The sequence below is a fragment of the Toxotes jaculatrix genome, chromosome 21 (genome assembly GCF_017976425.1).
Source record: "Toxotes jaculatrix isolate fToxJac2 chromosome 21, fToxJac2.pri, whole genome shotgun sequence".
NCBI classification, from domain to species: domain Eukaryota; kingdom Metazoa; phylum Chordata; class Actinopteri; family Toxotidae; genus Toxotes; species Toxotes jaculatrix.
Window position 1 is genome coordinate 10,660,450 of NC_054414.1, and position 13,089 is coordinate 10,673,538.

The 13,089-nt window shown below is 43.4% G+C and overlaps 1 protein-coding gene across 3 annotated transcripts; it reads right to left on the bottom strand.

Moving 5' to 3' along the window:
• Positions 1 to 5: 5 nt before the first annotated feature.
• On the bottom strand, positions 6 to 11,523 carry atp2a1l (ATPase sarcoplasmic/endoplasmic reticulum Ca2+ transporting 1, like). 3 transcript variants are annotated; one of them, XM_041029250.1, is made up of 24 exons: positions 11,246 to 11,523; positions 10,293 to 10,310; positions 9,831 to 9,913; positions 8,512 to 8,616; positions 7,449 to 7,587; positions 6,547 to 6,627; positions 6,376 to 6,461; positions 5,926 to 6,223; positions 5,660 to 5,826; positions 5,483 to 5,571; positions 5,262 to 5,364; positions 5,034 to 5,165; positions 4,758 to 4,874; positions 4,434 to 4,652; positions 4,239 to 4,350; positions 3,740 to 3,963; positions 3,393 to 3,613; positions 3,064 to 3,266; positions 2,888 to 2,973; positions 2,670 to 2,803; positions 2,405 to 2,522; positions 2,140 to 2,257; positions 1,761 to 1,806; positions 6 to 660 (listed from the first exon to the last, which is right to left on the bottom strand). In XM_041029250.1, the coding sequence occupies exons 1-23, from the start codon at positions 11,361 to 11,363 to the stop codon at positions 1,802 to 1,804; spliced, it is 2,976 nt and encodes a 991-aa protein (XP_040885184.1). In that variant the 5' UTR covers positions 11,364 to 11,523; the 3' UTR covers positions 6 to 660; positions 1,761 to 1,801. The 3 variants fall into 3 exon arrangements, with proteins under 3 accessions (XP_040885184.1, XP_040885183.1, XP_040885182.1); XM_041029249.1 differs by having other exon boundaries at positions 6 to 663; XM_041029248.1 differs by lacking the exon at positions 1,761 to 1,806 and having other exon boundaries at positions 6 to 663.
• Positions 11,524 to 13,089: the final 1,566 nt, after the last annotated feature.

Genomic DNA, 13,089 nt, shown 5'->3' on the forward strand with positions numbered 1-13,089 from the left:
GTACATGAGTTTGTAATCATCATTTTATTGCAGCTTATCACGTAAACAATATATAAGACCAAAAGTGTTGTGACTGAGTGGACATGCCCATTTAATCTCATGAGAAACTCCAAGAGTCCACTGAAGCCTATAGAGAGCGCCGGCAGCTGGAAGGCATGTGGTTTTTCTGCCCATATGAAGTCATTTTGCAACCCTACACCACATTGTACAGAGCCCAGCCTAAGCAGGGAGGCTGCACGAGACACGAGCAACAAAGACTAGAATAAAGGTAGTGAGCTGGAAAGTCAATCATATGAAAATGGACAGAGGACACAAAAACACAACAGCTGAGAAAATCCAAGTTTAACAAAAAATCACTTTTAATACATACTTTATTTCTTAGAATAAAATCTTAAATATTTGAATACTTTATCAGAATGGATACTTCCCTTCATTTTAATCCAATCTCCTTCCTTATGTAGAGGCTATTTTTATGTAGATTTTTTTGACAAGTTTTATTGTTTTTTTTTGTACATTTTCCTGTGTTTTCTCCTCTCTCTTCTATTGGTTGGCTCACTATGGCTCCCCTCTTTGGTTGTGATCTTCCTCTCTTTCTTCTCCACCTCTTTCTCTCCAACCCTTAAGATCCTCTTCTTCTACATCTCTATTTAACTTCTGTACCTGCTGAAGAGGAAATAGATAAGTCAGAGAGGGAAAGGATGTGTGGACACATGACAATTAAACAGAACAACACTTAAACTATCTTTCTAGACAAACACAAGATCATTTTTGATTTTTAGAAAATTTCCCCAAAATGCAACTAAACTCAGGAAGATAGCATTTTAGACAACAAGTCTAATGGAAGCAGCAAGCAATCTAAGTTGTTGTAAAAATTTAGCCTAAAACTAATGTAAGTAGTGGGATGTTGAGCTTAAGTCTTAAGATATTTAAGCTTAAGATATTTAAATGGGAGCAAAATGGAGGTTGTAAAAAGAAGGAAATTATTATCAAATGCTGCTTGAAACAGGCCTGAACAATCACAGAAAACATGTAACTCCAATAAGAAAACTATCTTTTCAAGAACTACTTGATTTTTTCAATGAGGATCCTAAACATGGATGTGAACAGAAAGGTAAACCCATTAATTATAGAAAGGTTGGTAAGGTTGGTATATATACTTTGATAACCACACCCATAAACACTTGATAAGATCTTTTATGTGCTCACAACTACATTATAATGTCCTATGAAACATTCATCAAATGTTTATATACTGTGCTAAACGTGTGGGTTAAACTAAACTTCTACCAAAGGGTTTTGAGCGACATCGACTCAATCAAGCCTTTTTGCAAAAGTGGTACCAGAGCAAGCACTGGTCACAGAGGGTCATAAAATGCAGACAGAAACCAACCCCACAGACACACGCGGACGCTGACACCAACAGGAGCAACTCAGAGGTGATTAACTCACCTGCTGAGGCATCTCATGAGCAGGTATGACATGAGAAATAACAGTAAACAGAGAACCCAGAGGAGGACATCAGATATAGACAGAAACACTCAGGGATCTCCCCCATTCACTCGTCATCATGCCACCTTGTCAATTTGTGACAGACCATTTAATTCATTCATTTTCCAGTTATGTTGTTAAGATGTAAGGGAGACCCCAGAGCTCCACGTCAACATGACTCTGATAATATGCAGACAGATCTGCATTAGAGCAGTGACACGCAACAAAACAAAAACATGCACATAAAGTATAGGTACACAGCTTTGGAATACCTTGCTTTAGTTACAGGCTAATGGTGGTAGGTTGACTGAATTTATTCTGTAAATCAAAAGAAGTGTTAAGTGAGTTAATGATGGATGGAGAGAAGAGATAGTGATGAGAAAGAACAGGCAGATGAAAACAGGCATCATTGAACTCATGATGGATTGGTAGCCAGATAGGGACATGACATGATGAAATAAAAATCCAGTAAGATGAAGAAGGATTATACTTCGTTAGAATATTAATGAATAATTAATACATGTATTGTAGTATTAATCAATTAACCATGAAGTAGAAGTAAAATTCCATGTTATCTGAAGACAGACGGTTTACAAATATACTGATTTTTAATAAGTTAAAGTGACTGTACAAATATGTAAAGCAACTTACTCTCGACGTAGTTGCGGGCCATGAACTTCAGCACCTCATCAATGGCGATGACGGGGAAGGAAAGCTTCAGGACCACCATCCACTGGTCAAATGACAGATGGGTCAACTTGAAGATCATCTGTGGGGCAAAAGAATGTGCGTCAGTACTGTTGGGAAACTACAATGTAAAGCAACTTCAACAGAGGAAAATGTAGTCCCCAAAACTGGGAGATTTACTCACACAGCTCTTAAATCAAAGTGTAGAGAGACTGGATGTCTGACTTACGGGCAGAGGGTCAACATAGATGATCATGAAGTGCAGGGACATGGAGAGGGTCATGGCGGCGAGCAGCCAGAAGTTGCTCCATGGGGGCATGCGGAGCAGAGACTGGTTCTCAGACAAGCTTGACAAAGAAAAGACAAGGAAATATTAGAATAAATATCTGCAATGTGTAAAGAAACCACTAGAGTCATCATCGAAATCAGAGCTGGAAGCAAACATGGTGGTCTGCACTAGCTGCAAACACATTCTAACACATTCGAGGCATTACCTGTTGAGAGCGTTGCACATCTCAATGGTGACCAGCACAGACAGGGCCATGGTCATGGGAGGAGCAGCCTCAAAGATCTCACAGTCAATGCCGGCGAAGTCCTCGTTCTCATCGTGGCACTGCATGAAGTGGGACTACACAGAGGAGAGGTGAGGTTAGGTGAGGGTCTGTGTGTGAGTGTTTGTGAAAGACAATGTAAAAGACTAACAATTACTTACCAGCTGGTAGTAGCTGACACCGGGGCCAGTGGAATCGTACAGGAACCACCAGGCAGCACCACCAACAGTTGCAGCACCGACATATCCTGTTAGGGAAAGGCAACAGTATTAGTGCAGGTAAGTGTTCTTCTTGCATTTTAACTGAATGACAACACAATGGTCATAGTCCTACTTACCACCAATAGCCATGTATCTGAAGAACAGCCAGCCAGAGATCAGGGGCTCCTTGGGGGAACGTGGGGGCTTGCCCATGATGTCCAGATCAGGGGGGTTGAAGCCCAGAGCAGTGGCAGGCAGACCATCAGTCACCAGGTTGACCCACAGCAGCTGGACGGGGATCAGAGCCTCGGGCAGACCCAGAGCAGCAGTCAGGAAGATACTGAGGGAGTGAAAAAAGAAATAATAGAACAAAGGGGAGGGTGAGGTTAACCGGAGTCAGAGAGAAAGATGGCTGAACGATGGCTTTTAGGTGCGGATCAGAGTGTGTGTTACACAGGCCACTCACCAGACGACCTCACCAACGTTGGAGGAGATGAGGTAGCGGATGAACTGCTTCATGTTGTTGTAGATAGCTCTGCCCTCCTCAACAGCAGCCACAATGGAAGAGAAGTTGTCGTCAGCCAGGACCATCTCAGAGGCAGACTTGGCAACGGCAGTGCCAGAGCCCATGGCGATGCCGATCTCGGCCTTCTTCAGGGCAGGGGCATCGTTCACACCATCACCAGTCTGTGGTGGGAGCACAAGTTATTACGATTATTACTATTACACTCTGTAAATCCTAGCACAAAACCAGCAACAGGACAGATGAAAAATGTTTTGTTTAGTTTGTATCCTGTGCGGTTGTGCTCTTACCATAGCAGTAATGTCATCATAACCCTGCAGGAACTCCACAATCTTGGACTTGTGGGATGGCTCCACACGGGCAAAGCAGCAAGCCCTGCGCACAGCCTCGGCCTGTTCGTGGCTGGGCAGATCGTCAAACTCACGTCCGGTGTAGGCCTTGCCAGAAACATCTTCCTCCTCAGTGAAGATGCCAATGCGGCGGCAGATGGCAATAGCGGTTCCCTTGTTGTCACCTGAAATGTGGAGAAGGAGAAGTTGAGTCAGTGAAATGTGTTTTTTTCAAACACTTTTGTTTACATTTACATGAAAGATCTGCCTTTTTAAAGCAAACCCTTTAAAAGCAATAATTGCCAAAAATAACAAAATACTATGTAATTACTATATAGAATACACAATCCAGACCAGGTATAAACACGTGTAACTTGACATTTTAACTAGTGTATTGTTAATACTCAACAACATAACACTATTTTGTGTATTGATAATTTATCCAACCCATAATACTAACCAGTAATCATAATGACACGGATTCCAGCAGCTTTGCACAGCTCAATGGAGCCAGTGACCTCCTTACGAGGGGGATCCAGCATACCCACGCAGCCAACAAAGGTCAGGTCAGTCTGAGGGGAGAGATTTTTACATGTAATCACGGTTGTATCCAAACTGCTGGAATATCTAGTCCATCAATATGTTGTATTCTCACCTCGTAATCGGCAAACTTGGTTGAGTCCTCAAGGTTCATCTCCTCCAGCTTCAGGGGGGTGTCACGGGTGGCCAGGGCCAGGCAACGCAGGGTGTCACGGCCGGTACCCCAGTCCCTGATAACAGCCATGATCTTCTCCTTGATGGCGTTGGTCAGGGGCACGCGGGTGGTGCCAACACGCACATATGTGCACCTGTCAATCACACCCTCGGGGGCACCCTGTGGAGAAAATAGGATGATTACTTTGTGTTATGTTGAGTGCAGCACAGACAAAGTGCAGGTGTCTGACCAAAGGCTGTGAGAGGGAGCACAGCCAGGACTGACCTTCACGAACATCTTGGCACCACCATCACCCTTACCAGGGGTGCAGTACACAGACATGGACTTCCTGTCACGGGAGAACTCCAGAGTGAAGTTCTTCCTCATGAGCTGCTTGATCACCTGTTGGAAGAAACAGAGAAAAGAGGGTTATTGTTGGATTAGATTAGATTCTTTGGAGGAAGTAAGACTGATCCAGTGAATCAGTGGTTGACCATGGTTCACGATTAGCTGGATTAAAAGTTAAAATGACATTTAACAAAATGAAAGTCAGAAACTTACTGCGCAGCAGGCGTTGGCTCTCTCAATCCTGGACAGGTTCTTCACGTTGCTGTTGAACACATTCATCTTCTCAACCAGGCAGCACAGGGCAGTCTCAGTGGCCTCACCAACCTTCTCATAGATCTTCTTGGACTGGAGAAAAGTAGGGTGATGGAAAGAACTGGTTAACCCGGAGAAGGTCGTGAGGTTTTAGTATAGTAAACAGACTGCACGTCTTCACAACTTTACCTCATTGTAGTCCAGAGAGGAGTCGTTGCACAGGGCGCAGATGGTAGCCAGCTCAACAAGGCCGTCGTATGAGCTGCAGTTGGTCTTGGCACCTCCCTGGGAACTGATGGACAAAGAGGGAAATTATGAATAAATAAATGACTGATGGTTTATGTACATTCTAATGGTGACTGATACTGGCTACGTTAAATGATGATAAATGGCACTGAAAACCAACTTACACCTCGCCCTCGGGGGTGTACTTGGAGCCAGAGATATCAAAGGCATCAAGATCAACATGGTCGCCATCAACATTCTTGATAATGAACATCTGTGGAGGAGGAAACAAAGACAGTTTTTATTGTGCTTGAAGTAGGCTAGGTTTGTGGGTACAATTTTCTTATTGATTAAGTGCCCACCTTGGTCACACACATCTGGTTGGTGGTGAGGGTGCCAGTTTTGTCGGAGCAGATGACAGAGGTGCAGCCCAGGGTCTCCACAGAGGGCAGGCTTCTGACAATGGCGTTCTTCTTGGCCATACGGCGGGTACCGAGGGCCAGGCAAGTGGTGATGACAGCGGGCAGACCTGAGAGACATCGGTGAAAACTGTGAGTTTGACAAACAGTGGTGGAAAAACACATGTTGTTCCTTCACTGTCCTAAACAGCATTCTTTGCTTCCCTCACCCTCAGGGATGGCAGCCACAGCCAGAGCAACAGCGATCTTGAAGTAGTAGACAGCGCCGCGGATCCATGAGCCTCCGTGGACGGGGTCATTGAAGTGGCCAATGTTGATGGCCCAGACAGCAACGCAAATCAGGGAGATAACCTTGGACAGCTGCTCGCCGAACTCGTCCAGCTTGGCCTGCAGAGGAGTCTTCTCCTGCTCAGTGGCAGCCATCTGGTCACGGATCTTGCCAATCTCAGTGGAGACTCCAGTGGCCACAGCCACACCGATGGCCTTGCCAGCAGCGATGTTGGTGCCCTATGTGGGAGAGAAGAAGAGAAAGGTAAAAAAACAAACAAAAAAAAAACAAACAGGTAATGGTGGAATTAACAGGAAAGTGTGTGTGTGTGAGTTAAACTCTGCCACAGCAGTGAAGATTATTAAATTATTAATGGTGGTAAGACACTTACAGAGAAAAGCATGTTCTTCTTGTCCTGGTTGACAGCTCTGAGGTCGGGAACAGACTCAGTGTGCTTGATGACACTGACGGACTCACCTGAGAGAGAAAACAGAAAATTAACTCAAAACTGCCAGTGGAGAAAAACACACACCGGCAGATTTAAGGTTCCTTGAAAGCTTACCGGTAAGGATGGACTGGTCAACACGCAGGGTGGTGGACTTGATGGAAACAATCCTGATGTCAGCGGGGACTTTGTCACCAACTGTGGGAATCACAGAGAAGAGATCATTAAACTTTAACTCATCATTTCTTCTAAATTGCAACAGAATTCCTAACTATTTCTCTTATCAAGAAGAAATTACATACACCCATGGTGACTGAGTAAATTTGTAGACTAGTGTGTGGTCAGGAAATTTCTCCTATTTAATTGTTTCCAGGTACATCCTAGTGATTGTAATAGTTGCAAATGGCACAATTCTTGTCACTCATGTATGAAAACCCTAACTGAAAAATACTACTACTAATAATAATACTGTAAATGATTCCCAGAATAAGAGCCAAATGCTCAGACAGCTCGCTAAATTTCTATACTAATCCATGGATTTCATAATGGAGCAAAATTGAAACTGACACATGCATGGTCCAATGAGAATGAACCGTACATGAGGCAGGGGGTGGGGACAGCCAGCCAGAGAGGCAACAGGTGTACGCTGACAAATGAACAGAAGTGGGCAATGGCAGGGAGAGGAGAAGAGGTGTGGCAGGTGCTAGTGTGGGTATTTATATTCATGATTTTGTTTTCCTTCAGTCAGCATGTTTTCACAGCAGTGCTACTTCATCCTGCTGTGCTCTCGTTGCCTTAAAAAGACACAAAGCTCTGCCATCAGCCTTTACCAGATACATATGTCCCGAATTTGCATGTGCCTTTCATTCCCTCAACAGAAGACTATTTGACACAACAGACGGTGACTAACAGGGCTATTATTCCACTGACATGGATATTTGTAGAGCAGACTGACAGACTGGGTCCCACTTTTTTAAAATAATAATAAACAACTGTTGAACAATCTTGACATTTCTTACCAGACACCTCCACAATGTCTCCAGGAACAATTTCTCTGGCCTTGATCCTCTGCACACTCTTTCTGTCAGAACGGTAAACCTTGCCCATCTCAGGCTCGTACTCCTTGAGAGCCTCGATGGCATTTTCAGCGTTACGCTCCTGTGGAACACACAGACAAAGAGCATAAATACGCTTCTGAAATCTTGGAGTGACATTTAATTGTGAAAAAGTATCCATGTAAAGACACCTAATGTCCACTGACTATCACTGAACTGATGTCAGCACGCCTGTTTATTCTTGCCTGAATGTAAACTATACTCAGTTTGTCCTTGGTCTAGCACTGGCAATGTCCTCTAAGAGGCTTTGAGTCATTACACACAGCAATTACTGACTGATACACAACCTACTGATGATATATGAGTAGGTCAAATGCACTATTCCAATCTAGGCAACCATACAACACATAGCAGATTTCTTGATTTGTTTTTCTTTTCAAATAAATACTGATTTCTGTGTGGAAATTGAGGTTCGTGTTCATTAGCATCATGCGACTGAGTGACTCTGCAACAAGAAGTTGCTAAAGTGCGTTTTGTTCTTAATGAGAAAAAAAAAGAAATGAAGCAGCTGATTTCAACACTTGAGCAGGATGTGTTAACAGCAATGTTCCCTCACTGACTGATGCCTGACAGCAGTGCCAATTACTTAATGGCGTGCATGTGAGAGAGCATGACTTCCATATTATGAATCATCCATCGCCTTCTGTCAAAAGAGACACTGCAGTCCAGACATAAAATGAGCATGATGTATGCAAATATTTAACTATTCTCATAATGATCATGTAATATCAATTAAGACTTTTGATACATTTTACAACAAGTTTGAGCCAATAATATTGTTTACTTTAAGTTTTGCTCCATGTTGCAGCAGCCACACACTATTTTGACCTTCAGAGCTGTAAAAGTGATTCCACTTGAGCAACCATGTCTGGGTTGAAAACACAGCAGTAATTGGAACCTGTGTACTTTCGGTCATCACTGCAATGGATATGTCCTATTGCTCAATGTTCTAGGACTCGTCACTGACCTGCCACACTCCAACGACGGCGTTAGCGATGAGGATAAGAAGGATGACGAAGGGTTCTACAAAGGCAGTGACGGTCTCCTCACCTTCCTCAAACCAGGCCAGCACCTGAGGTCAGAATGGTAAAGAGTGCATCAGAGTAATGGTGACAACAGTGACAGCAGGCCATACTGCTCCAGCATGCACACATCTTCACACCTTTGTGTTAAATGGACTAATTACATGGCTTAGACATTTTCATTGTGCCTAAATGACAGCCCTCTCCACAAGTTTATAACCTTGTATATAATCTGTAATAGATGAATAATAAGAGGATTCATTCTTTAGGGATTGTGGAGGCCACTATGAAGGGGTTAGGTGTTTAGAGGGCATTTATAGTTTTGTGTTCATTTTTTGTGGTTTTACACAGCATCTGGATACTTTAATGACATTCAAACTTTGTTAAAAAAAAAAGTATAATAATTTTATAAGTTCAGTTTTATAAGCTTATGATGGCTGTTATTATTTTGATGATATCTTCATAAGTCATACGGTTACATAATTGTAATAAATTTGATCTCAGTATCCCATAACTCATTGCTCCTTCTGACTTCAACCTTCTTTCTGTGGAGGCCCTTCGTTCCTTCCTTCAGGCCTGACCTTTCCCGAAGGATTCAGTTTCTCTCCTCAGCTTGGGGCTTTCTTAAAATAAACCCTTACCCCTCAGCCCCCCTATACTTTCCTGACCCCCGTCTCTCACTGGCTCCTCAATATTCGCCTTCTAAGGCCATCATGACAGCTGCCCGAAGGGGTGAAAGCTGGGCATAGGAATTAATACACCTCCGACAAGCCTTCGCAATCTGTCTCCCTCCTCTCAAGTTGTTGTCCTCAAAAATACACACAAGGGTGGAGGGACTTGGAAGGGGTTTAAGAAGTTGTCTTGACAAAGTGGCCCGACTGAAATGATCAACTACATCATGCTTGTTTACTAGATTAGTTTGAGTGAAAGGTTCCCTCCTTGTGGATTTTAAAGTTAAATGCAATTAGTTACTGGTTTCCAGATGGCACACAAGAATGTAAGAGGGGCCAAAGGTTATTGTGCCATAAAAGTTTAATGAATTGCTTCTGAAGATTGGTCAGGTTGATAAGAAATTAGTTAAGTGTCACTACAACTGTTTGAGGTACAAAAAATTGGGCCCCACGTGATGATGGTGGCTCATGGAATTTGTTGCTACTATTATGTTTACTACTGTTACTTGAGTTTAAAATGACATGACAGGAATAATCCCAGTTTAAAGTGAGTGACACAATTATAAAAATAACACAAACACTTGTTTACTTACAAAAGAGATGCAGGCAGCCAGCAGCAGGATCCTGACAAGCAGGTCCTCGAACTGCTCAATGATCAGCTCCCAGATGCTCTTACCTGAGAGAGACAAAGGGGAAAATGAAGATTAATCAACAGATGATAATCACAAAATATGGGTGCGATAATTGGAATGCTCAAATGAGAGTGTATGTGTAAAAAGGGATGTGTTCCAGTCTTAAGCACAGATTTGTGATCTTAATTGGTGATTATGATTATGGTCCAAATAAAATACAAATTGCAAGTGACTGACTGATGATGCCCAGCAGCAAGTGAATTGCATTAGAGCGCGAGAACCGTACAATCAAAAAGCTGCCTGCATGATTTTAGGGAAGGGCCTGAGCGGTAATGATGGTCGTCCCATCTGAGTCAAACCAGGTGTCTGGAAAGTCTTGTTCGGATTTACACATTTTGTAAATGTAGCTGGACGAACACTTACCCTCCTCAGCAGGCAACTCTGGAGTCGGACACCAAGGTGGAGAAGGTGGAAGAATGTGGAGACAGAAAGACACGGGGGGAAAAAAGATGGTTGGTTATAATGATTCATGTTCATCAAGAAACATTTTGAACAAAATGTTGTGAGAAAAGCTTCACTTGCTATGAAATAATGGATGTGATCATAAGATCACTGGTTCACCCTGAGTCTTTCACACTTGATGCCATGGCCGAATTTAAAAGGCCATCGTACTGTGTTATTATTTGATATCAGATCGGCCTAATGAAAACCTTCCTGAAATGGCTGTACATTTTATTAATTCATTAATCTTTAACAAAATAAAACACTGTTTAATGGCAGCTCTCTTAAAGGCAACAGAAACATCAATATGAAAACAAGAAGCTTGTTGCTTTTGAACTGTTACTACGTCACAAAGACTTTGCTCTCTAATTTGTCGTTCCATTGATTATTGATTAGCAATCATATTGCAGATCATTTAGCCATAGACCATCTAAGGACCTCCCCTTTTTGCCTGGCCTAAAATTATCCACCTCTCCTGTTAACGCCCGCCCCATATATCACCCAGGAAGCTTCTTGAGCCATCACCTGTCTCTCTCGCTCTCCAGCCATCTTCTTTGGCTATCTTTAAATAGCTCTTCAAAGCCCTCAAAGTCTCTGCTTCTCAATGTCTCTGCATTTCTACCAGCTGTTGCAACTCCTCTCTAAAAAAGCATCACATGCAAAAACTCAACCCAGCCCGGCTCCGCTGGTGTTGACTCAGGAAAACACTTCCACTTCCTATCTTTGCAAAAGTCATTGCACTTTGAGGAATATTTGATAATGCAAGCATTCACATCTGTCTTTAACTGTGAAGTGAGAAGTTTCTCTATGTTACTGTTTGAGTCTTTCCTCTTTCAGTAGGCCTCCCACCCCATCCCTGATGCCCACGCTCTCACCATTGTAGCCATACTTGTCCAGGTTCTTCTTGAACTGGTCAGGAGAGAGACCGGTGTTCTCATTCACCCCGAAGTAAGAGAGGCATTCTGCCGGGGTCTTTGCGTGTGCGTTCTCCATCCTTTCTGGACAGACAAGGGATTGGCCGTCTAACCGTGCCTATCCGCGCTCTTCTACTTCTTTGTTGTTCTCTGCAGGTTTCACCCTTGGTCCACCACCCTCACCTAAAAGTGTGGCACCCTCCAATTCAGGAGTGCTGGACTGACAGAAAGAGCGAATAAGTGCACACATGCTCAGGGTTTTATACTCCCAAAGGGCTCAGGATTGGTTGACACCCCCTGACACACGCCTCCAAATTCCTGCATGGGAGGACATGATGGTGGTGGTGGGGGGGCTGTGAGGGTGGGGCTCGAGGTGGAGCAATGGGGAGGTGAGATGGTGGACTTGGACAGGAACTGAGGACAAGGCTTGGACTTGGAAAGGAGGTAGTGCAGCGGAGTGGTGGTGCAGGGTCTAGAGTGGGGTGGGGGAGTGGGAGGTGAGGGGGTCGTACCGTGGATGAAAATGAGATCTGTTTTTGGAACATGCATGGTCAGTGGAATAAGACGAAGGGAGAAGGTGAGAGAGTGAGACAGGAGATCATCCAGAGGGGAGCTGGGGGGCACGCATTGAGTGACGGCTCAACTGGTTTCTGCTGAGGAAGGTAGCTGAGCCAGAGAGTGAGACTGCACACAGAGTGAGACACAGAAGGAGGGAGCTGGTAGACAAATAATTCAGTACAAGAATTAGATGGAATTTTTACATGAAGAACATGAGTTAGACATGTCAGCACGTGGACATGTTAAGTTCTCAGTGACTGGGATCAAAGCTCAAACCAGAAATGAAAACTTTGTGCAGCAGAGATGAATCATCTAACGTCATCAACGTGTACGTTTATCTCAAGTTTTACAAAGCCAATAACTACTCATACTAACAGAGACAACGGACCTGATAATAAACCAAGTTAAATTAGACATGGGAACGATAGAGGAAAGTGAGCATGTAGTAGAGGAATGATCCCTGGGGGGGGGGGGGGGGGGGGGGGGCAGAATGCCAGGAGGACAGCCAGCTCATACTATCGCACCACAGAGGAGAAGCCCCGGCTGCAGATAGGGGAGGATCAAGTTTTATTTCTCTGTTTTTTTATGAGGAAGGGAAGGCAGAAGGGAGATATGGTGCAGCCTAAGATGATCCAGCCTCAAACTGCCATTCAGTGAGGCACAATGGCCTCTTGTGGTGGAGTCAGAGCATAGAATTTATTATACTAGGCAAACAAGTATCAACACGATTCATAAAGAAAACAACATAGCTCTCTTTAATTTATATAATTGGGCTCATTGGGAATTATTTTTGTCTTTTTTTAATTTTTATTCATAAATCTGTTCAAATGATCACTTCATCATTTTCTGTCTTTTGATTGCCTGAAAAATTCTGTTGACAGTTTCTGACAACAGTGTGTCAAGAAATCTTCATATAGCTAAAACTGAGATGTCAGTGTGAACGTTCAGTATAAAATTGAATGGTTTGATGCCGACTCTGCTGATTTACTATTTGTTTTAACAGCAGTAAACTGGCTGCTGGGTGGTGCAGAGTCCTCTGTAGACAGGAATTCAAGTTGCTGTTGCTAATCAATGAACTGACAGGTGTTCCTGTAAGAACAGCAGTGGTCGCTGCTCACTACCTTTGACAGCTATACGACACATTTTTGCTGCAATCTATTTCTTACCGGGTCATGTTGTTGTTGTGCAGTGTCACAGTTCCAGGTTACATCAAAGATCAATGGGTTTTCTATGTGAAACAGGTTTTA